The 22,093-nt window shown below is 48.1% G+C and overlaps 1 protein-coding gene across 1 annotated transcript in view; it reads right to left on the reverse strand.

The window, feature by feature from the left end:
- Positions 1-842: 842 nt before the first annotated feature.
- The window catches only part of THBS4 (thrombospondin 4), a 51,054-nt gene continuing 29,803 nt past the window's right edge, over positions 843-22,093 (reverse strand). The window contains exons 9-22 of the mRNA XM_054714296.1: positions 20,019-20,087; positions 16,509-16,661; positions 13,410-13,514; positions 12,635-12,742; positions 12,167-12,326; positions 10,960-11,078; positions 10,051-10,103; positions 7,410-7,603; positions 6,281-6,459; positions 5,626-5,674; positions 5,331-5,527; positions 4,329-4,501; positions 1,570-1,709; positions 843-1,060 (exon numbers count right to left, since the gene is read on the reverse strand). Of these exons, the coding sequence (XP_054570271.1) occupies positions 999-1,060; positions 1,570-1,709; positions 4,329-4,501; positions 5,331-5,527; positions 5,626-5,674; positions 6,281-6,459; positions 7,410-7,603; positions 10,051-10,103; positions 10,960-11,078; positions 12,167-12,326; positions 12,635-12,742; positions 13,410-13,514; positions 16,509-16,661; positions 20,019-20,087 (1,761 nt within the window). The 3' untranslated portion in view covers positions 843-998. The remainder of the gene's footprint in view (positions 1,061-1,569; positions 1,710-4,328; positions 4,502-5,330; positions 5,528-5,625; positions 5,675-6,280; positions 6,460-7,409; positions 7,604-10,050; positions 10,104-10,959; positions 11,079-12,166; positions 12,327-12,634; positions 12,743-13,409; positions 13,515-16,508; positions 16,662-20,018; positions 20,088-22,093) is intronic.

The raw sequence follows: 22,093 nt of genomic DNA on the forward strand, positions 1-22,093 counted from the left end.
TGCCAGGTACAGTCACCCCTCTGTATCCACAAATTCTGCATCTGTGAATTCAATCAACCACAGATTGAAAGTATGGGGGGAGGGCGGGGAGAGGAGGAGGGAGGAAGGAGAGTTACAGTGTTGCTGATATGTCCTATGTAGTTAGGCCTATGATGGTTGGGTCTGTACTGAACATGTAGACATTTTTTCTTGTCATTATTCCCTAATACAGTATAACAACAATTTACGTTGCATTAGGTATTATAAGTAATCTAGAGATGATTTACATTATGCAAATATTTTGCAATTTTATATAAGGGATTTGAGCATCTGCAGATTTGGGAATCTACAGGGAGTCCTAGAATCAATCCCCAGTGGATACCAAAGGATGGCTATACTGTTAGGCATTTGGGTCTACTGATTGTCCTTTATGCTCAGTAAGCTTATGTGCCACTAGGGGGAGCCAAATATACATGTAAATAAGCGTAACTGTTGCCGGTGTTGCTGGTGGTATAGAAGTCGCTGTGGAGGTGTGTGGGTGGAGGAGGGTATCAGAAAGAATTAGGCCCCAGGATTGGTCAGGAAAAATCTTCATAGGGAAGGTGCCTCTGAACACGTTTCCTGGTAAGGAGGCTGCTGAGGTGAGCATGGAACTGCTAGGTTTTTGTGTGATGCCAACTGGAGTGATCGAAGATGAGACCTTTGGCCTGGGCCTTGTTTCCCACACATGCTCAGTCCTATTGACTGACCTGGTCTGAGGAACAGAGATCCCCCTGCAAGTTGAACGTGGAGGCCTCAGGACAACATACCTGTGGCCCAGGCTTTGATGGTGTGTAAGTGATGTCTGAGTGACACTGTTTTTAGAAATTATCTCTTCTTTATTGCTACGTTCATATAAAAAGTTTGATACATTTGGGGTGGTAAAAGAAAGCCACAGTGTATATAAAGAAAGTTGTAGAAAGTTAAAAAAAAATAAGGCTTTAGTGTTTGGAAAAGCAGTTATGAATTGCTTCTTGAGTTTACTTATCCAGGCGATCGAAATTCTGGGTTTGGAACTCTTGGAAGTCCTCTGGGATGGTGTCTGCGAACAAAAACAGGCACAGGGCGTTAGAGAGGGTCCTTACACGGGAATGCTGCTCCACCTTGCCCAGTGCAGGCGGCCTGTAGGGGGCACTGTCAGCCTGTCCAACGGGCCCTGCAGCCATTTCCTACTTTAGGCTGCTTGGGGGATCATGGCCTTGAAGCCCAGGAGGGCTCATTCACAGGCGGAAAGAACATCAGCAGGCAGAGTAAATGTTGAGTCTGATTATGTTTGAGCTGTATGCAAATAAAGGATGCCGGAAAATTAGACCTGATTTTCTCACTGAACCTCAAACCCTATGCCAAGAAGTTAAATTCCATGGGTCTCCATGTCCTCATCTGTCAAATAGGAAAAATGAGATCTACCTTTTACTTCATTTACAGGGACAACCAGGTTTTAATGAATGTGTGGCATAGACTTCGGGCTTCTGGGAGGAAAGTGCCATAAAAATGAGGCGGCATTAGTTGATTACTTCTAGCGATATTGCGCAGTAACAAAAGGTACGTTACCATTGCAGCGATACTTGAGGTTGGACCAAATGATGTTTTCTTGGGAGAAGCAGAAGACGCCGAGCCGGCCTCCTCGCATGGTGGTGTCTATGGTGACTCCAGAGTCAGCCACCAACTCAGAGCCTTCATAAAATCGCACCCTGTGGACAACACAGCCCGAGCAAGTCCATGAAACCCAAACCAAGGTGAGGTGAAGTGCCCATCCTGAGGGCTCCCACTGCTTAGGCGCATCTTTGCTCCTGTTCCTATTCTGTTTTTCACACACCTGGGCTGTGCCCCAGCTGTTCCCCCTGCCCTACTAGATTGGAAGACATGTCTTCCCAACTTGTGTCTCCAAAGGCCTAACAAGACACCGGGCAGAGTCACACCCGATGGGTACTTGTTAATCAGTTACAGAGAAATCACAATATGACCCAGGACCAAGAAGTTCTGTGGCTTCATGGTTCTGAGAGTTACCTTGGCAAGATGCCATCCATGCCTAAAAAAGGCTGCTTTCCTTAGGTCTGATTTATTTCGTTTGGTGGCACCTCGGAGCAGTGACTTTCATTAGGAGCGACACTCCCTACAGCAGGGTTTTAGAAATCCTGTCACTGTGGCATTAATGATGCCGGGGTTGCTTACAAGGCCCCGGAGGGAGCAAGCAACACTGTCCTTCATCCTAGAGGGCATGTAGGTAGGTGAGGAGCCTGTTGAATCATTACCCGGGCCTAGATCCTAACTCCCTTTACTTGTGAACATGTATTCTTTGCACTGTTTTAATACAGAGATGGGCAAAAGTTGGCTTACAGTTACTAACAAATAATAACACAAGAATAAACTGTTTTGCGTACTCACAACTATAAACCTACTTTTTTGCCAGGGCAAGTTAAGAAACTGTTGAGTAAAAAAAGAGCTATTCAAAAACAAACTCATGGCCCTAGCTGGTTTGGCTCAGTGGATAGAGTGTCAGCCTGCGGACTGAAGGGTCCTGGGTTTGATTCCGGTCAAGGGCACATGCCCAGATTGCAGGCTCATTCCCCAGTAGGGGGCATGCAGGAGACAGCCAATCAATGATTCTCTCATCATTGATGTTGCTATCTCTCTCCTTCTCCTTCCTCTCTAAAATCAATAAAAATATCTTAAAAAACAAACAAAAAACCAAACTCATGGATACAGAATACATAAACTGATGGTTGCGGGACAAAAAGATGAAGGGATTAAGAAGTACAGATCCAAGGTGGAGAGTAGTTAGTTACAAAATAGTCACAAGGATATAAAGTACAACATAGGGAATATCGTCAATAATATTGTAATAACCATGTATGGTGTCAATTGGGTACTAGGCTTATGGGGGAGCTCCCTTCATAAATGATAGAAATGTCTAACCATTATACTATACACCTATGTTATACTATGCTATATAATATTGAATGTCAACTGTAATTGAAAAAATTAAGATTAAAAAAGAGGCTGTTCACCATTTTAGAAATTCACATTCCTGTTGGCAACACCATTGTAATATTGAAGTCACCAATACCACAATCCATATTATTAGAATGTCACCTTCACAGTGATTCTAGGGATGGGTGCACGTCTTTCTCTCACTGTGTGTTTTGGTGTGGTTAGGTTCAAGCATTTACATCATTTGGTTGTAAAGTATTCTTCAAGTATTTCTCTATTGTTAGGGATCAAATTGATTTTCTAAAACTATATGTGCAGGTTATGTTTTCTATGATTCCATTTGAGACAGAAGAGGGGGTTAAAATATGTTATAAAAAAGGGGCCTTGGACTTAACAGGGCTGAGAACAAGACCATGTTACTGTGAGACAAACAGCACATTCTAAATGAAGTCTCCAAGAATTAGCCTCATGATTTCCTTTTCCCCTCTAGGCTGCTGTATCAGGAGACTGTAATCCATGCCGGTCCGTAAACACACTGCATAAGCTGGAGGAAGTGAGTAACTGTCTAAATTCCACAGCTATAGTCCTAAGCCGTCCTAGCTTCTGAGAATAGTTTTTAGTTTGTTTTAAAAATAGCCCTATAGGGAAATAAGGCAGATTACATTGACTTACATCAGTGGTTCTCAACCTTTCCAATGCCGTGACCCTTTAATACAGTTCCTCATGCTGTGGTGACCCCCAACCATAACATTATTTTCGTTGCTACTTCATAACTGTAATTTTGCTACTGTTAATGAATTGTAATGTAAATATCTGTTTTCTGATGGTCTCAGGCTCTACAGCAGCGGTTCTCAACCTGTGGGTCGCCTAAGACCATCGGAAAACACAGGTATTTACATTACGATTCATTAACAGTAGCAAAATTACAGTTATGAAGTAGCAACGAAAATAATTTTATGGTTGGGGGTCACCACAACATGAGGAACTGTATTAAAGGGTCATGGCATTAGGAAGGTTGAGAACCACTGACTTACATGAAAACCCATGCATGTGTGTGTGGGATATGCCAGGCACTGTGCCGGGTGCTGGTAGACCAAGATGAAATAAGACACAGGCACAACCCTCGTGGAGCTTATGTCCAGGAGAAAAGACAGACTCTAAAGGACTCACGGCAGTGTGAAATATTCACAAGTGAGGGATCACACACGGCGCAGGGGATCACGGGAGGTGTGGATGGAGACTCAGCCACAGGGTCAGCCTGAGTCTTCCTCCCACCTCTTTTAGTGAGCCATAGCCCAAGGTCTCAGAAACCCTGGCCTGCGATGCAGAATGAGGGTGTGCTTTGAGTCGGGCGCAAGGTGAGAGGGTCGTCCGCCTACCTGATGTAGCCCACCTGGGGCCTGTGCTGCAGGAACCAGCGGTAGGACACCTTGTCCTTCCAGCCCACATTCCTGGAGTCCTTCCACAGAAGCCTGACCTGGTCGCTGGTGTCGCCGGTGTGCCACAGGGAATTCCGGAGATGCTCCCCTGGACCTGTCTGAGACTTAACAGCCTGGACAATGACAGGAGCAGGGATTTAGAACAGAACACACAGGCCACCCTTCCTGGATCTGTGGGGTGGTGACGGGGCAGTGAGTGAGTTCATGGTTACAATCTGGCTGCCCTGGATTTGGACAAAAGCATAAATCCTTAGGATGCCATTTCTACTGAGGTGATCCTAGCCCTTTAATAACCAGCACTGGCTAATATTCCACTAACCCCGTGGTCGGCAAACTGTGGCTCGTGAGTCACATGCGGCTCTTTGGCCCCTTGAGTGTGACTCTTCCACAAAATACCATGGCCTGGGCGAGTCTATTTTGAAGAAGTGAGGTTAGAAGAAGTTTATAAGTTTAAAAAATTTGGCTCTCAAAAGAAATTTCAATCGTTGTACTGTTGATATTTGGCTCTGTTGACTAATGAGTTTGCCGACCACTGCACAACCCCTCCCATATTTTTCCTGCTATACATCCATTGCTCCCCACATTTGCCCCAAGAAGGTTCTGAAATATGTCTTTTCTCCAGCAGGAGGGAGAGGCAGTTCTCAGCCCTTCTGTATAAAGGAGGCCCCATCGAGGAACCGGTTTCCAACAGTGTGCCTGAGATGTACCTCCAAATCTTCTCCACTTTTTGGATCCTACTTGGACTGATGGTCTCACCGCTAGAGCCATCCAGAAGTTAGAATGTGGCTCGTCCATAGGAATACAGGCAAGGACCCGGGTGGACTCTATTGTTCCCTGACTTGAACACTAGCATGAATGCAACCATTGCCGCATGGGAGATTATGGAATTTAAAAGGAGGGTGAGGGCACAGGATAAACTGAGATGAGTAACTTCACCCATACCTTAAGCTGAATGCCAGGTTCTGCAACAGCCCGGAATGGGGTGGCCTGCCAGTACGTCTGCTCTGTCTGCTTCCACATGACCACGTAAAAGCTGGAGCTGTCCTGGTAACCAAAGATGAAGCCGGCATAGTCATCATCCGTCTGGGTATTTACGTGGAAGGTCCCTTCGAAGTCAACTCCATTAAAAGCCGTGTATCCTGTGGAGATCAGAATATAGTTAGAAAAGCAGACAAAGCCACACGGGTAGCTGGGAAGAATGAATTCTACTCAAGTGGTACTGAAGGCCCGGACATACCGACTGCCAGCCCAGGGTCGCTGTTCATGGTCTGCACAATCTCCATGCCCTGCAGAGAGAGTTGAAGGAGTGAGGAGGGTTCTTCAAAGGGGCAGAGTGAGCCCCGAACCTCAGGCATCGTGAGTGAGCGGTCAGCGATGTCTGACCTCCACGTAAAGGTTGCATTATCTGAGGGATTGTTCTTCCTTGTTTGGGCTCAAAGCCGAAGAGAAATAATTTTGCTAAAACTGTCACTTAAGCTGACTCAATAAAGCCTTCACTGGAGAACATGCACTTCTAATGAATGTCTTGCTGGGTGATGTTGGAAAATCTAAGCCTCTCTGTGCCTTCCTCCTTTAGTTACACAGGGAGGCAGTCTACTGGAGAAATTAGGAGCATGGCTGTGGGGTCAGACTGCCTGGGTCCCAATTCAGCGATCTCAGCCACTTACCTGCAGTGCTACCATGAGCGATCATTAAGCATTACAAACCTTTATCTTATTACCTGTACAATGGGGCTAATGAAAGTGCTTTGTCATAGGGTTACTGTGAGGAACAGCTGTGACGTGGAATGTGCCTGGCTTGCCGTCAGCACTCTCTAAATGTTACCTACTGCTCTCAGAGGGCCTGTGTCTGTGTTCAGGCAAAGCTGAGATGTTGGCAACCATGTGACCCACCTGGTTCAGGACCACCCAGTTGGGATCGATCTGGGCATCCCCTTCAGGGTCCAGGACCACCGTCTGGTAGGCCCGGAAGTCGGTCAGGGTGACCTCAGCATTCTCCGGGCAGACGTCGATCCGATCGATGACCTTGTCCTGGTCAAAGTCTGTCTCACAGAGGTCCCCCACGCCGTCATCTGAGCGGGGTAGAAGAGGGAGAGGGGAACTTATAAGGCCGGCACCCACCACCACTCCTGAAGAGAAGGGGGGCTGGACAAGGAACAGAAGGAAGCCCAAGGCCCACCCCAGGACAGGGCTTTCAACCCAGTGGGAAAGGAGGCCTTGACATCAGCCACGTCTGAGCCTGCCCCCGCCCACCCTGCAGTCCTGGTGCTGGGCTGGTGAGCCCACTGTATGTGACCAAAAGAATTTCCTGGGGCCTCAGTGAAGGGGAACTGTTCAAAACGGGCCTCACAAGAAACCCTGGGTGTCCTCTGAGAACAGTGGGGTTCACCACCTGGTGGGTCTTAAGCCTGACCCTACATAAGCAAATGTTTATAGAACTTTCTATACAACTCTCTACGTATAAAAAGCATGGAAATTGTCACCAAAATTTATCTCTAAGACCACGGTGGTTCTGAGGCTGAATCTGGCCCAGAGTACGTTTTGTCCAGCTGATGGTGCTAAAATATTGGAATCTGCCTAGCTGTGGATGGGTGGGCCCTCATGGCTCACCACAGTCCTCACCTGCTGTCTCATTTCTGGCTTGGGGCACACCTTTCCTTATTGGCTTGACCCTTGCAGACACCTGAGTTTGTGACCCTACCTAAGCCATTGGCTGCTCGCCTTCTCTCTCTCCTCCTTTTCTGTGGCTCCGGGAGAGGGGAGCGAGATGGCAGAGAGCTCTCCAGGCTCCTTGAGCGGGAGCATGTGGCTGCTCCCTGCCCACGTGCTCTCCTCCGAGGGCTCCTCAGAATTGCACAGCAGCTTTTGTCTGACAGCTGGAGAATAGAAACTACCAGATGTCTACTGTCCACACAAGCTGTGGCTACTCAGAGAAGCGAGTGCCCTGGGAGAGGTGTGCCGCCTTGTGCCTGGCCGAAGGGAGCCCGGGAGTCCCGTGCAGTCCTGGGCTGAGCCCGCTTACTGTTGCTGTCCTCCTGGGCCGGGTTGGGGACCAGCCGGCAGTTGTCCGGTCCAGGGGGCACCAGGTCTGGAATGCCGTCATTGTCATCATCATCATCACACTCGTCACCGATTCCATCCTTATCAGTGTCCAGCTGGTCACTGTTAATGACGTTGGGGCAGTTGTCTGTGCTGTCCTGGTGCCCGTCTCCGTCACTGTGGGAGGAAGGAGAGGCAGTGGGAGTCACAGGGCAGCGAGGGTCCAGCTCTCAGGAGGGAGAGTCTGGGTTGGGGGTTTTAGCCACGCCTGGTCTTTGAACAGACACATGTGTCCTTAGGTAAGGCTGCCCTGTAGGCCTCAGAGACCATTTCCCACCTCCTCCACCTGATGAAACAATAGATCACTTCCTAGGCAAGAAATAAGGGTCAAGTTTGTGATCTTGTGCCGAGATGCTCCTATCAGCCCTGGAGGCTACTAGCTGATCCATGACTGAGAGAATGTGCCCAGGAAACAGAGTGAGGGGTGGTAGAGCCAGACTGCTCAGCCCCTTAGCAGCAGGTGGGCCCCAGGCAGGGTACTGGACCCCTCTATGGCTCAGTGCCTCATCTGTAAAATGGAAATAATAACAGAGCCTCCTTCATAAGGCTGTTATGAAGATTAAATGATTAGGATTTTGCATATTCAGCTTTAACAGAGGGAAAAAAATCTCTCCTGGTCGTAGGGAGCCCTACAATGTTTTCCTGTCTATTACTCTCCACCTTCCTGGCCAGTAGACCCAAGAAGGATCAGATGCGAATGGCAAAGGAAACAGGGAGCCCCTTTCTGAGAGGGGAGCATGTGGGCTCGGGTCAGTCCTGGTCTACAGCACCTCTCAGAGCCCCCTCTCTCTGCACACCTGATCGCCTCCCTTCCAGGCCTAGTGCCCTGTCCCCAGAGCTTTCCCTGCTTGACAGACACCCCATGGCTATCCTGAATCAGAGCACATACTCCTTTCACCTGGCTCCACCCAGGGCCTGTCTTGGGCTGGGAACTGTCCCTACCTCGTCCGGGATAGGACAGGGGAGGGAAGCCAGGGACGAGTCTATGCCCTTCAGGCCAGGCTTCCCAGCTGGGTCCCAAAGAAAGTGAGGCCAGCCCGGGCAAGCAGAAGATGACACAGCTCACACGGTGGAATCCCTGCGCAGGTACCAGGGCTGCTTTGTAAGTCATAAGACCATTTCTATTAGCAGCCATTCTATACAGCCCCGAACATTTTCATGCAAAAATGTTCCTAGCCTCCTCCCCAAGGTTCAAAGCTGTGGGGATTAAAATGTAGCAGAATGAGTCATTTATTTTATGCAAACATCTAGAGGCTGGTGGGACAGGATATTCCAGAAATTCTTTAGATGGCACTCAGAGTGCAGGATGACCTGCAACAGGGAGCATTCTTGACATCATTTAGGGAAGTTATCAGGGTACCAGTTCCACCTTCCACCCAAAAGCAGACACGTCCTATGTCAGGCTGTGTCTGACTTGCCTCTCCTCATGCTGTGATAACAACAGCCACCTTTCCTGCAGGGCACCCGAGGACCAGCACTGTGCCGGGAGTTTTACCCACGCTCTCTCTCATTTCACCATAACTTTCGAGAGACAATGATCTCTCCTTTGCAGATGGAGAAGTTGAGACTCTGAGAGACTGAGCAGTACACTTAAGTTCAGGTAGCCAGTGTGTACTGTGCCACAAGGACACTGAGCACAGGGCAAAGGTGGGACTTTACAGGAACTGACCCTGAGCAAGGTCCACCTGGAGGGCAACCTCTGGGAAGAGGTTGAGAAGGGAAGCTATGTTACCTCCTGCTCTGCCTTTTGGAGTCCTCTCCCTCCCGCATCCCTGCCCTGCCACCTGTGCCATGCTTCCCCGCGGAGGTGGGAGGGTTTAGAGCCTGCTTCTGCAGGAGCCGCTAGGGCAGAGCTGCACATGTCTGCATTTTTGGTGATGTTTCTGCAGCACCTGCTCCAGCCCTTGACCTAGAACTCTAACTCTGGGGCGAGCAGGGTTGACAAAATTCATCTACATTGAATAGTTCCACTCACATAAGGGAAGTGGAATGAAAAATTCCAAGGATGATGATAAAACAAAACAGTGGTCCCACAGCAAACAGACAGCTTTCTATTTTGGGATGTGGGTGAAGCTCTCTAGAGCTGAGAGAATATAATAGAAGAACTAATATCTATTGAGTGCTATCTATGCAACAGAAACTGTAGTGTGCACTTTTCACAAAGTAATCATCACAGTAGTCCTATGAGCTACATGCTATTGTCACCCCCAATTTATAGATGAGAAAATTGAGGTGCAAGAGATTAGGTAACTTGCCTAAGTTTGTAAGTGAAGGGTTGGGATTGTATCTGGCTGTGTCACTCTGGAGCCCATCTCTGCAGTATGATGCTAGACTGCCTCTCCCGTAATAAACCTTCCCTTGCTAGAGTGCCTAGTGGCACTCCTGATACCATCACCCCCTAATACACAACTTTCAGGGAGGGGAGGTGGCCCTGACCTGGGTCAGGGCTACTGTCCCGCCAGCAGCTCCATCTACCCAGAGAGATCCCCAAGTAGCAGAAAGCTCTGAAGGATGAAACCCTCCAGATGTTTCCTCTGGCCCTATGCAGCTGGAGAGGCCCCTACCTGTCCTGATTCGTGTCACAGGAGTCCCCAACCAGATCGTTGTCCACATCAGACTGTAAAGAGAACAGAGCATGTTATTTATCCCTGGGCCTGTGTGCACAGAATGTTCCGGAGAAGGCAGACCCGGCCCATCATCACTGGGTCTCGGGATTATTTCTCTGGAATCAGGACGGTGTAAAACTGCAAAAGGACAACACCATATTGGTGTAGGCACAATGCGGAATTTTCAGAAAAGCCTTCCAAAATATCAGGCTCCACGGGTGGGCTGCCTACACACCAGATGAGCTCATCAGAAGGGCGCCGGGGCCGCCCGGTGGCAGGTGGAGACGCGGAGCCCTGTCACGGGCGGGAAGGGAGCCAGCCATAGGCACGGGGACAAGGCAAGCCGGCTTTGCTTTGCTTCTGCAGTTTGGAATTGAGCCAGAGCGAAAGCGAGTCACAGAGGGCAACAATGACTCCCCTCTCTCAGGCTTTAAAATACATGACACGTCACCCCCAATTACCCAGACAGGAAGGAGGAGTGGGAAGGGAAACGGCACCTCACCGACTGAACTTAATCTGAAATGTCCCTTCGTAGTCGGTGCAGGGGTTTGGGGACTGACAGGACACAAGGTTTCCCATGGTTAATTTCCTTGTTATGGTTTGGGTATCATTAAACTCATAACCCAACCTCCCAGGCACCCTACAGCCGGTGAGATTAGTCCAGAGGGGGCTCAGATCTCCTGTGATGGTCTTCCTATCCCCTCCACGCCCAAGTATGCAGCTTGCCACCTCTGCTCTGGTAGGTATATGGCAACAGCAAAGAACTGAGCTGCTGGGCTCTGCTGTTTGTTGGAGACCCTGGTCTTACAGGCATCTTTGCATAGAGGAGTTCAGCCAAGAGTTCAAGTTCCCCTGTGACCCACTGACCTGGTTAGGGTTGCTGACATCAGGACAACTGTCACAGGCATCCCCCACGCCATCGCCATCCCTGTCCCGTTGGTCACGATTGGGAACTCTCTGGCAGTTGTCCAGAATGTTTTTTATTCCTACGAGAAAGGAATGCGTCCCTGAGTCAGGTGAACAGCACAGACAAGTCTGGAACACACACTTCCGGGGCTGAGAGGTCAGGCCTTCACAGGCATGTGGTGAGCGACTTCTGCCTGGGCCACCCTCAGAGAGCAACCACTTTCCCAGCAGCTATGTGGAGGTAAGGTCAAAGGATGGAGGGAGAGGGAGAGGGAGAGGGAGAGGGAGGGAGGGAGGGAGGGAGGGAGGGAGGGAGAGGGGAAAGGTATAATCTGGAAGGGAGAGGGAGGGAGAAGGAGGGAGGGAGGGAGGACAGTGGGGAGTGAGGAAAGGTATAATCTGGAAGACAGATACCCTACAACAGGGGTGGTTAACCTTTTTTCTGCCAAGGGCCATTTGGATATTTATAACACTCGCCAGCCATACAAAATTATCAACTTAAAAATCAGCCTGCTAGCCCTAGCCAGTTTTGCTCAATGGATAGAGCGTCAGCCCTGGGATGGAAGGGTTCTGGGTTCGATTCCAGTCAAAGGCACATATTTTGGTTGCAGGCTCAATCCCTGGCCCCGGTCAGGGGCATGTGCGGGAGGCAACTAATTGACGTGTCTCTCTTACATTGATGTTTCTCTGTCTCTCCCGCTCCCTTCCACTCTCTCTAAAAATCAATGGAAAAATATCCTGAGGTGAGGATTAAGAACAAGAAAAAAATTTAGCCTGCTATATTTGGTCAAACTTTTAATTAACTCACCCCTAATGCCTCAGCAGGGCCAGCCCAAATTATTTAACAGGCCTTAAACAGCCTGTGGGCCGGAGGTTCCCTACCCCTGCCCTACAAAGACACCGCCCGGACAACATACTGCTAGAAGCATTTCCTACAAGGTTTCTGGCAATGACGTAGAGTTCCAGGAACACCCAGGTTCTTAAATAGGGGCGTGGGCTGTGGAGTCTCCTTCCACAGACACAAGTGGACTTCGGGTCCCCAGATGCAGGCTGCATGCAACCACCACTAGGAAGGCCCTCCTAGTCGGAAATTCTATTCCTGCTCCTCAAAGACAACAGGGCAAAAGGACCAGAGTCCCAAATCCGTTACAAAACGAGCCAAACCCACCATCTCCATCCATGTCATCATCGCAGGCGTCTCCTTTTCCATCCCCATCGGTGTCTTTCTGGTCATTGTTTAGGACATCCCGGCAGTTATCACAGGCATCCCCGAAGATATCTTGGTCGCTGTTTCTTTGGTCCACGTTGTGAGTCAGGACACAGTTATCCTACAGGATCAGAAGACCGAACACGTACTCCGACTGCTACTGCTTCCCTACCGGGTACTTGGTTCTGTGGTGGATGTTGGCCAACCTCCACCCCATGGTCATGAGCTGTCAGAACTCAGGAGGCCCAACTTGGTCGGTTTTATATTTTAAACATTTGATGATCTTAGAATAAAAAGTTGAAGTGCTGTGGGAATGCAGCCATGGAAACTAACATGTGGGATGATTAATAGAAATAGTTCACTTCAAGGGCTTTCTTCCATCATCCCTGGCATGTGGCAATTCACAGGCCCTCCCCACAAAGCAGGTACCTGCTCATTCAGGATCCCGTCGCCGTCAGCATCCTCATCACAAGCATCGCCAATGCCATCTCCGTCTGCATCTTCTTGGCCAGAGTTTGGCACGTATTTGCAGTTGTCCTAAGGGGGAAACAGTTCAGAGAGACATCTACATGTGTCTTTTTTAAAGCTTTATTGAGGTATAATTGACAAAAGTGAAGCTATTTGAAGTGTACAATGTGATGATTTGCATACGTACATATTGTGAAAGGATTCCCCCACTGAGTTAATTAACAGATCCATCGCCTCACATATTCCCCCCTTCTTTTGCTGAGAACATTGAAGTTCTACTCTCTTAGCAAACTTCAACTCTATAATAGTGTGATCAACTATAGTCACCAGATTAAACCTTAGATCCTCTGACCTTATTTATCTTATAACTGAAAGTTATAACCCTTAGTTGTAACCAGTTGGTTAACCCTTTTACCAACTTCTCCCTAATTCCCACACCACCTGTCTACATCTGTTTTAAACTAAACCTCAGGACCACCGTGGCTGTCTGACTTTACTACTGATCGCTGCTTTGCTACAGTTGAGAAGCAGCCCCTCTAACAATGCAAATTTCAATGGAACCTACAGAACCTCTCCCCCATATCAGTTATGGCTTCAGAAAGCCACAGTGTGTGTGTGTGTGTGTGTGTGTGTGTGTGTGAGTGAGAGAGAGAGAGAGAGAGAGAGAGAGAGAGAGAGAGAAAGAGAGAGAGAGAATTTCCTACTTGCCCCCCTCCCCCCCTCGCCCGCCCCATACCTTCTTGCAGTTCCTTGCAGAGCATGGCAGTTCTTCGTCTGGGTAACTGTCAATGTCCACATCCTTTCCACAGAAATAGCCATCGCCAGCCCATCCGACTCCGCACTGTGAAGGGAAAGCCTGTCAGAGGCCTGGGAAGCGGAGCCTGGCGGGAGGCTGGTGGCTGACAAGAGCCTCTGCTCCCGTGTGCACATCCCCAGAGTGGGGCCCAGAGCCAGACAGCCTTGTTGGGAAGGATTTTAAAACGATTAAATTGTTTTTTCAATAGTCTAATGGTTCAAACTTCAATAGGTGCAAAGGGGATACAGTGTCACTTCCCACTCCTGTTCCCTTAGCTCAGGCAAGCAAGGTAATCAGTTCCCAAGTGCACGCTGAGAGACAGGCTACGCACAGACAAGCAAATGCACATCATCCTTTTCCTCTATCCTCTCACACAACTGGTAGCATATACATATATATGCCATTCTGCATCTTGATTTTTTAGAAGTTAACATTACACATTGGAGCTCTTTCCATACCACTTCATGTAGAGTTGTCTTTTTTTAAAAATGGCAACAGATAGATCATACATAAGGTGGTATGCATGTGCCTCAATGAATTCAACCAGTGCTCTGCTGGTGGGTGTTAGGTTTTAAACACTTTTTAGATGGAAAACTATGCTGCAACAAAGAACTCTAGTATGCGTGCTGTTCTACACTGGTTTCTTAGTGTGAAATTCCTGGTTCAAAAAGGTGTTTGTAATTTTGAGTTACTGTCAAAAGTTCTCCATGTGATTGTCCAATTTCTTTTCCCCGGGGAAACGTGGCACTTTCCTTATCATTCTTGGACCACAGTCATCTCTCTGAGTCTAACAGTCTTCTAGGTCAATTTCCACCAGAGGAGGAGCCTCCTAAGGTGCTTGACCTCTACTTATACCCTTTTACCAGGAGCTGGTGTCCCGAGGCACAGTGCTGGGTCTGTGTGCTGCTCACTACTTCCCTGCAAAAGTCTACCCAGGTATCCGGCCACCACCAGCCACTGAGAGCAAGCCTCGCTGTCAGCACAACAGGCATTAAAACACCAGTCCTTCCACACCAGACGCTACAGCCACTGTCTCCAATTGTTACGATGTTGCTGCAAGGTCCCTGTTATCCCATTTACACAAGCAGCAACCAGGCTCAGAGTGGTTAGGTCCCTTGCTCAGGGCCTCAGAGCTGGGACTCGAACCCAAACCCGGGGTCTTCTGCCATGTACTAGCATATTTGGTTAACGGGCACTTTGAGTTCTTCCTCTGATAGTCCATAGCCAAACCAAGGAGAGCAGAAATCATTCCGTGAGTGGTGTCCTGGGGATGAGATGGTACCTGGGAGCTCAGCCCAGGGGCAGGCTGGGCGCCCACGGGAGGGGCAGGCAGAAGAACATGGGAGAAGGGCCCTGGGAAACCACCGGGAGCTAGAAGGGCAGGGAGAGGAAAAGGAGTCTGAGGAACAGCGTCAGGGCCAAGGGAAAAGAAACTTCACATGAGTAAATGCTGCATTTCCTGGCCTCGCTAATCAAAATAAGGTGATTTAAGACCAGTGACTTCCTAAGCGGCAGCCTGCCTGTTCTCAATCATTTGCACTCGCCTTCTGCGACCAGAGATTTAAGGCAGGTTTCCAAAAACCCCCTCCCGCACTCCCCCATGTCTGCTCAGTTGCTTCCGCGGGGCCGTCAGAAGGCCTGAAAAGCTCAGCTATGGGGTACGGACCTTGACTCATTTTAATGAAGAAAAAATTTCCTCTAGGAACAAATACATTTTTAATGAGCCATTTTCTGGCAGATTAAATTATTTTAGTAGTCACACCAAGTGTATTAATCTTTTACCATCTGTCATTGCGCCTTATTACAAATTCAAAAACATATTAAGAGCCTGATCACCCACCATCCCAGGGAAATTGTTAATTTGTTCACAGAAAACGAGGCTTTAAATATAGATACACACTTCCCTCTCGACGGTGATAAATGTGCCCAGTCAGTGGGAATTGGGGAAACTGGCTTTCCCCCCGTGACCTGGCTTGCTCCTTCATCAGGACTTTGTGTTGCCAGAGAGAGCTGATGGCATCATATTTATTTCTTTAACTTAGTTTTGAATCTTCTCATTTCTCCTATTTGAAAAGGGATCTGCTCATGGAAGGAAATGTTGGGGGCTTCAGGAAGTCCAAGTTTGAGGTATAGAGAAGCGGGAAGAAGTCTCTGGGAATCCATCCCGCCACTCGGACGTGCTCCCTGTGAACCTGTGAAAGTCAGACTCAGGGTGGCCTGCCAGGGCCTGGCTCACTGCAACAGAAGGAGGTGAGCGGCTGCACATGGCTGATGTCTCAGTGCCTAGAATCCCCAAGACTCTGGAGCCTGAGGCTTGGGAATGGATAATAGGAACAAGCCTTCCTCCCCAAGGGCCCAGCACACCAGCGTGGCATGAGACTCACGTCAGGCTGAGACTGCCCTGCCCTGCCACCTTGCCCCCGGATCGGCTCCAGGGTTGGGAAACACACAGGAAGGAGAGTGACCTCCACTGGGCTATTCCTGCACCTGGGGGAAGGTAGACACAGAGAACGGCTCTGTCCCACCTTCCCACGCCCCCGTGGGAGACAGGAGGTTTCCCTCTGAGGGTTTACAGCAGCCTACCACCTCGCCCCTGCCACCCACCGCCTGGGGCCAGATTTTGAAAGTGGATGTCTTAAGGGCGAGGACAGTTAGAAATGGCAGCAGGAGGCTAATAAGTTATACAAATAAATCACGAGGGCAGTAGATGGAAGGGAGGGAAGGAGGCTCCTTGGCCTCCTGCTGCACATTTCTCAGGCCTTCCACCGAGGGTGCTTGGGAGCGGGGACTCCACCACTGAGCTGCCCAAGGGGACAGTGTCCACCCACGGCCAGCAGGGAGAGAAGAGGCAGCTGTGGGTTAAAGGACCTTCTCATTGCTCCCCACAAACTCAGCGGACCCTCCTGCTATTACATTCTATGTTTATCTTGATGGAAATGTTTCCATGTTTGAGTGCTTTTGCCCTGAAGCAAGTAGAAACCGGGGTGGGGTTTAAAACGGAGGAAGGTAAAATGGTAAAGCAAGTGACACACAACTTACCACGCACGTCACATCCCCCTGCCTCTCCTCGATGCACTGCGCGTTCACACTGCAAGGATTCAGTTCTGGGTTTCTGCAGTTCCGCTCAGGTTTGCAGCCCCTCGTCTGATCACCAGTGTACCCGGGTTTACAAGGCCCACAGCGATAAGATCCCTGAAAGGAGCAAAGATAAGATGATAAACCAGGAGCTCAGAACTGTGAGCAAAGAGGTACTGTGACTGTTTACTTTCACGTGTACTCAGTGGTGCCTGGATTAAGTGAGACCCAAGCCATCTCACTGCTTACGCGTATGTCTTATAAGATGGCGGGAATACTGGGGAAGACGCCACCAGATTGGAAGCTGCAGCAGGCCATGCAGGCCTGAAAGGATAGGAGAAGAGGAGGCAGAGGGCTAAGCGGTGAACCTCCACTCTGATTGCCCACCTCCACTGAGGGCAAGGGAGAAGGGCGGAAAGTTCCCATCATGTTCTGGGAGGTAAAGTTAGAGAGTTTGCTCTGGGACAAGGGAGATGGTTTGATTAAAACACAAGTTAAAATATTTTTCTTTTACTGTTCCACCCACTTTTTTTTTTTTTTTTACAACTGATGACAAAGGAACAGGATTCAGAGAAATAAATGTTGGTGGCCTCGCACTGACAATTGTGATGAGGTGGGCTGCTATGGAAGAAACCTACAAATGAGCTGTCGGCTCCATAGCAATGGCACTTCTAGGACCAGGAGCAACTTTTTTTTTTTTTTAATCTTTATTGAGATAAAGTGTACATATGATGAAAGAGACCCACATAAAGTACACAATGGTTTTAATGATGAACCCCCCTGAATTGCCAAGTTCAAAGGATGTGCCTCATTTGGTCCGTCCTCTCCTTTCTCTGCTCTGCTCTTTTTTCCTGTGCCTGCTTCTGTATCTTCTGAGGTTCTCTGGAGTTTCTACACAGTCCCACTGTCCACTTTCCTTCTCCCTGGGTGGCTGTATTACCTTAATGTTAACGTCTCCCGAATTTATTGGTGCAGACTACTGGTGTTCTGGTAAAAAGCTATCAACCCCTGTGATTTCTTAGGCAGGAGAGCCTGTGGATAAGAACACAGACTTTGCAGCCACACTGGAAGTCTGGTGACACGTGTGGCCTTAGCCCAATCACCTCACCTCTCTGTGCTTCAGTTTTTTCAGCTGTAAAATGGGGATGATAATAGTGCCTCTTGACAGGGTTGTTGTGAGGATTAAAATAAGGGATTGGCATTTTTAAAATGCTTTTTACATACAAGGAAACTAGGAATCTAGAGATTAAATGACTTTTCCCAGGGACATACAGTAAGTTAGGAGCAGTCATAAATGGATTCGGCAGTTCTTTCATTGACAATCTAGTTGCTACACCAATCATTTTGGAAACAGTTGATAGAAACTTTCAGAAATAAAACCCTTACCTGAAGTTTTAAATGTTATTTTTTTATTTTATTATTATTTTATTCTTAGAGGACAGTTTATTAAAACTGGGGACAGTGAAACAAGGAGGGGCTAGGATAGGAGAAGCACAGGAGAGGGAGTAGGTGGGGAAATGAGCCTAGGCTGAGCCGCTTTGGCTCACGAAGAGTCGGAGAAAAGGGGGCCTTGGGGCCAGGGTAGGGGGTTTGCCTGGGATGAAGATTCACAGTTTAGACTATCTAAATGCTGAGCATTTTAATTTAATACAAATGACTTTCAAAAGTTTTATGGGAATAATGAATACAATTTACTGTGTCATCACCAATAAAATCCGTATTCTGGAATACTTAACTATTAACCTTTTGCACTCGGATGTTGAGTGTGATTCGACACGGTTAGCATTAGAATAAAGGAATCGAGAAAAAAGCAAGCAAGTGCAAAGGGTTAATATAAACCAAGAAGCTCTTCATTCTTTTAAAATACAAAAATGATCATATTTGTCACCATCCTATCTAATAAAAGAGCAATATGCAAATTGACTGTACCTCCACCACACCCACAAGCCATGCCCATCAGTCAATCAGGAGCGAGTATGCAAATTAACCTAACCAATTTGGCTGTGGCCATGGAGCGAGTAGGAGGCTTGGGTTTCCCGGCAATGGAGGAAGCTTCCCGCACACCCTGGCTGGCCCTGGACTCCATTCAAGGCTACAAAGTTTCAATTATAGAAGATAAATAAATCCCAACAAAAACGGCGGCAGCCATGGAGCTGGAGAGAGCAGGAAGCTTGGGTTGCCCCCAGCGATGGAGGAAGCCAAGCTTCCTGGCCTGCTTTGGCCTCCGCTCAAGGCTACCAAGTTTCAATTATAGAAGATAAATAATCCCAACAAAAATGGCCGTGGCCACGGAGTGAGTAGGAGGCTTGGGTTTCCCTGGCGATGGAGGAAGCCAAGCTTTCTGCTCACCCTGGCCGGCCCTGGCCTCCGCTCAAGGCTACAAAGTTTCAATTATAGAAGATAAATAAAATCCCAGATACCAGGGCCTCCGCTTGGGTCGCCAGGGAGTGTGGCCGGCCTGCAAACCACCACAGGCCCCTCGCCCAAGCCACCCCATGCCCCAAGGGAACCCCCACCCTGATCTGGGACACCCTTCAGGGCAAAAAAGCCGGCCCCCACCTGTGCACCAGGCCTCTATCCTATCTAATAAAAGAGTAATATACAAATTGACTGTCACTCCAACACACAATATGGCTGCCCCCATGTGGACACAAGATGGCCACCACAAGCTGGCCAGCAGGGGAGGCAGTTGGGAGGGACCAGGCCTACAAGAGAGGGCAGTTGGGGGCGATCAAGCCTGCAGGGGAGGGCAGTTAGGGATGACCAGGCTGGCAGAGGAGGGAAGTTGGGGGCGATTGGGCCTGCAGGGAAGGGCAGTTGGGGGGGACCCAGGCCTGCAGGGGAGAGCAGTTTGGGGGGACCAGGCCTGCAGGGGAGGGCAGTTAGGGGTGACCAGGCCTGCAGGGGAGGGCAGTTAGGGGTGACCAGGCTGGCAGGGGAGCAATTAGGCATCAATCAGGCTGGCAGGGGAGTGGTTAGGGGGTGATCAGGCTGGCAGGCAGAAGCGGTTAGGGGACAATCAGGAAGGCAGGCAGGCGAGCAGTTGGGAGCCAGCAGTCCTGCATTGTGAGAGGGATGTCCAACTGCCCGTTTAGGCTCGATCCTACCGGGATCAGGCCTAAACAGGCAGTCGGACATCCCTGGAGGGGTCCCAGATTGGAGAGGGTGCAAGCTGGGCTGAGGGCCACCCCCCACCCCCATGCATGAATTTCATGCACCAGGCCTCTAGTATTTATCTAAAAGCCCAACACTGCAACTTTGGCAGAAGAGTAAATAAACAAGTTTGGCAGTCATAAAATTATACTTATAAAATTACTTTACATATTGAAAACTGTTTTTCAGCACAAACTCACTTGCCAATAAAATAAGTTATGCCCATGTGTTCTATGTGTGTTTTGGGGTTGTGATTTATAAATATACACTTGGTTTAATAACTGGTCTGCTTTGATCACATCAGCCATGAAAAATACTTACCAGAGTGTTAGTGCATATAGAGTTGAGAACACACGCTCCATTTCGACACTCATCAATATCAGTGCAGACCTAGGGCAGAAGGATTTAAAGAGACGTTCGTTAAAGTAGAAATGCAAATAAATTTTGCTGTGTTTTGATACTTGTCTGAAGTGAAGACAGGAAATTTCAGGCAGAATGGAAATCAGCGTGTTATTTTAGCCATCTCCCTGTGTTTGCATCAGTCTGTACTTAACCTAATTTCAAGTGATAGTTGACTAATTGGTATTTAAAGTGGTTCAGAAAAGACAACTTGTTTGACTAATCTGTCCCACAACCCTTTTAGTCAGGAAGTTTTTCCTTTCTCCTGCTTGGGACTCAATGCACTTCTACCTGAGAATTTTTGGAAAATTCTCAGCTTCCCTCTGCTCCTATTCCTTCTACTTTTTCTTCTTTCTTCTTTCTTTTTTCTGCTTTCTTCTTCTTTAAATCCTTACCTGAGAGTATTTTTTCCCATTGATTGTTTAGAGCAGGGGTGGGGAACCTTTTTTCTGCCAAGGGCCATTTTTCACATTTATAACATCTTTCATTCACGGGCCATACAAAATTATCAATTTAAAAATCAGCCTGCTATATTTGGTCAAACACTTAATTAACTCACCCCTAATGCCTTGGCAGGGCCAGACCACATGATTTCTATGCCTTATACAGCCCATGGGCTGGATGTTCCCCACCCCTGTTTCAGAGAGAGTGGAAGGTAGGGAGGAGGGGGAGAGGGAGAGAGACATCTATGTGAGAGAGACACATTGACTGGTTGCCTCCCTCATACTCCCCAGCTCAGCCTGCAACCCAGGTACATGCCCTTGACTGGAACTCAAACCCGAGACCCTTCAGTCCATGGGCCGACGCTCTAATCGCTGAGCCAAACTAGCCAGGGCCTTCTACTCTTTCATTAGAACTACAATTAAATAAATATTGGACTTTCTCATTAATCTCTTCTGTTGACTCAACCTCTCGTTCATATTTTCCACATCGTTATTTCTCTGTGCATCATTCTAGCTGATTTCCTGAGTTCCACCTTTGAAATCTATAAACTCCTTATTAGTTGTCTTGCTCATCTATTACATTTTTAATGCCAATGGTTATATTTTTCACTGAATAAATTTTACTTGGATATTTCTCAAACGTGCGTCTCTCCCCCCCCTCCCCCCATTGCTCTATTATTTAAGTATGGTATCTATTCCTTCCTTTTTTCTTTACCCTTTTGAACTTACATTTATCACATTTTCCCATGGTAGCATCTTCATATAAATTACCATTTTTGTTTTTGAGCACATCCTCAGTGGCCCTGCCTTTGCCTGTGGGTGTTCCACTGGCCCTGAGTTTGGAGTCTCTTCACAAAGTGGTGTGGCTTTGGCATCAGCCAGGGCTCTGGGGATTTTACTGCTCCAGAGTCGGTTTTCATGTTAATGTTTGGCTTGTATATCTGTATTATATGTGTAACACAGATATGGAGCTCACAACTGTATGTGATATAAGCTTGGAGCTTTGATTTGTTGTGGACAGTTTTCATTTGTGTTAACCTTGTCCCCAAACTGCCATCAGGCTTCCTTGTTGATTTTGGGGGCTTGGGAAGTTTTCTCATCTCCTTGTAATGGGGGACATAGCTCTCTGAGGCTCCTGGCTTTGTTCAGGGTTGTTAGATCTTCCTCTGGTTCAAGACTGTATCTGCTGTACTCTTGTAGGTGCTAAAACCCCAGACCCCCACCCCTGGGACCTCTACCCAGTGCCACTTCCATGAGCTGCTGTGACATTAGCTTCCACCCATACCTCTGGTTTTGAGTTCCCTCTTTGTTTCCGAAACCTGAAACATTTCTTTTTATTTCTTTTGATATTGGTGATGCATTAAAATTTCTTGTTAAATTTTATCAAGGTGACTCCCTTCTACTTAGTTCAATCTACCACATTGCTGGAAATCTACTGGGAAGTGCTCCTGAATAACTTACATAAAGCACCTTCTATTTCTTTTTTTCTATTTTCCTTGGTTTAGTCCTGGAGATTTTGTCTTTGGAGGAAAACTCTGGGTCATTACTCTAATG

Source organism: Eptesicus fuscus, chromosome 4 (assembly GCF_027574615.1).
Source record: "Eptesicus fuscus isolate TK198812 chromosome 4, DD_ASM_mEF_20220401, whole genome shotgun sequence".
NCBI lineage: Eukaryota > Metazoa > Chordata > Mammalia > Chiroptera > Vespertilionidae > Eptesicus > Eptesicus fuscus.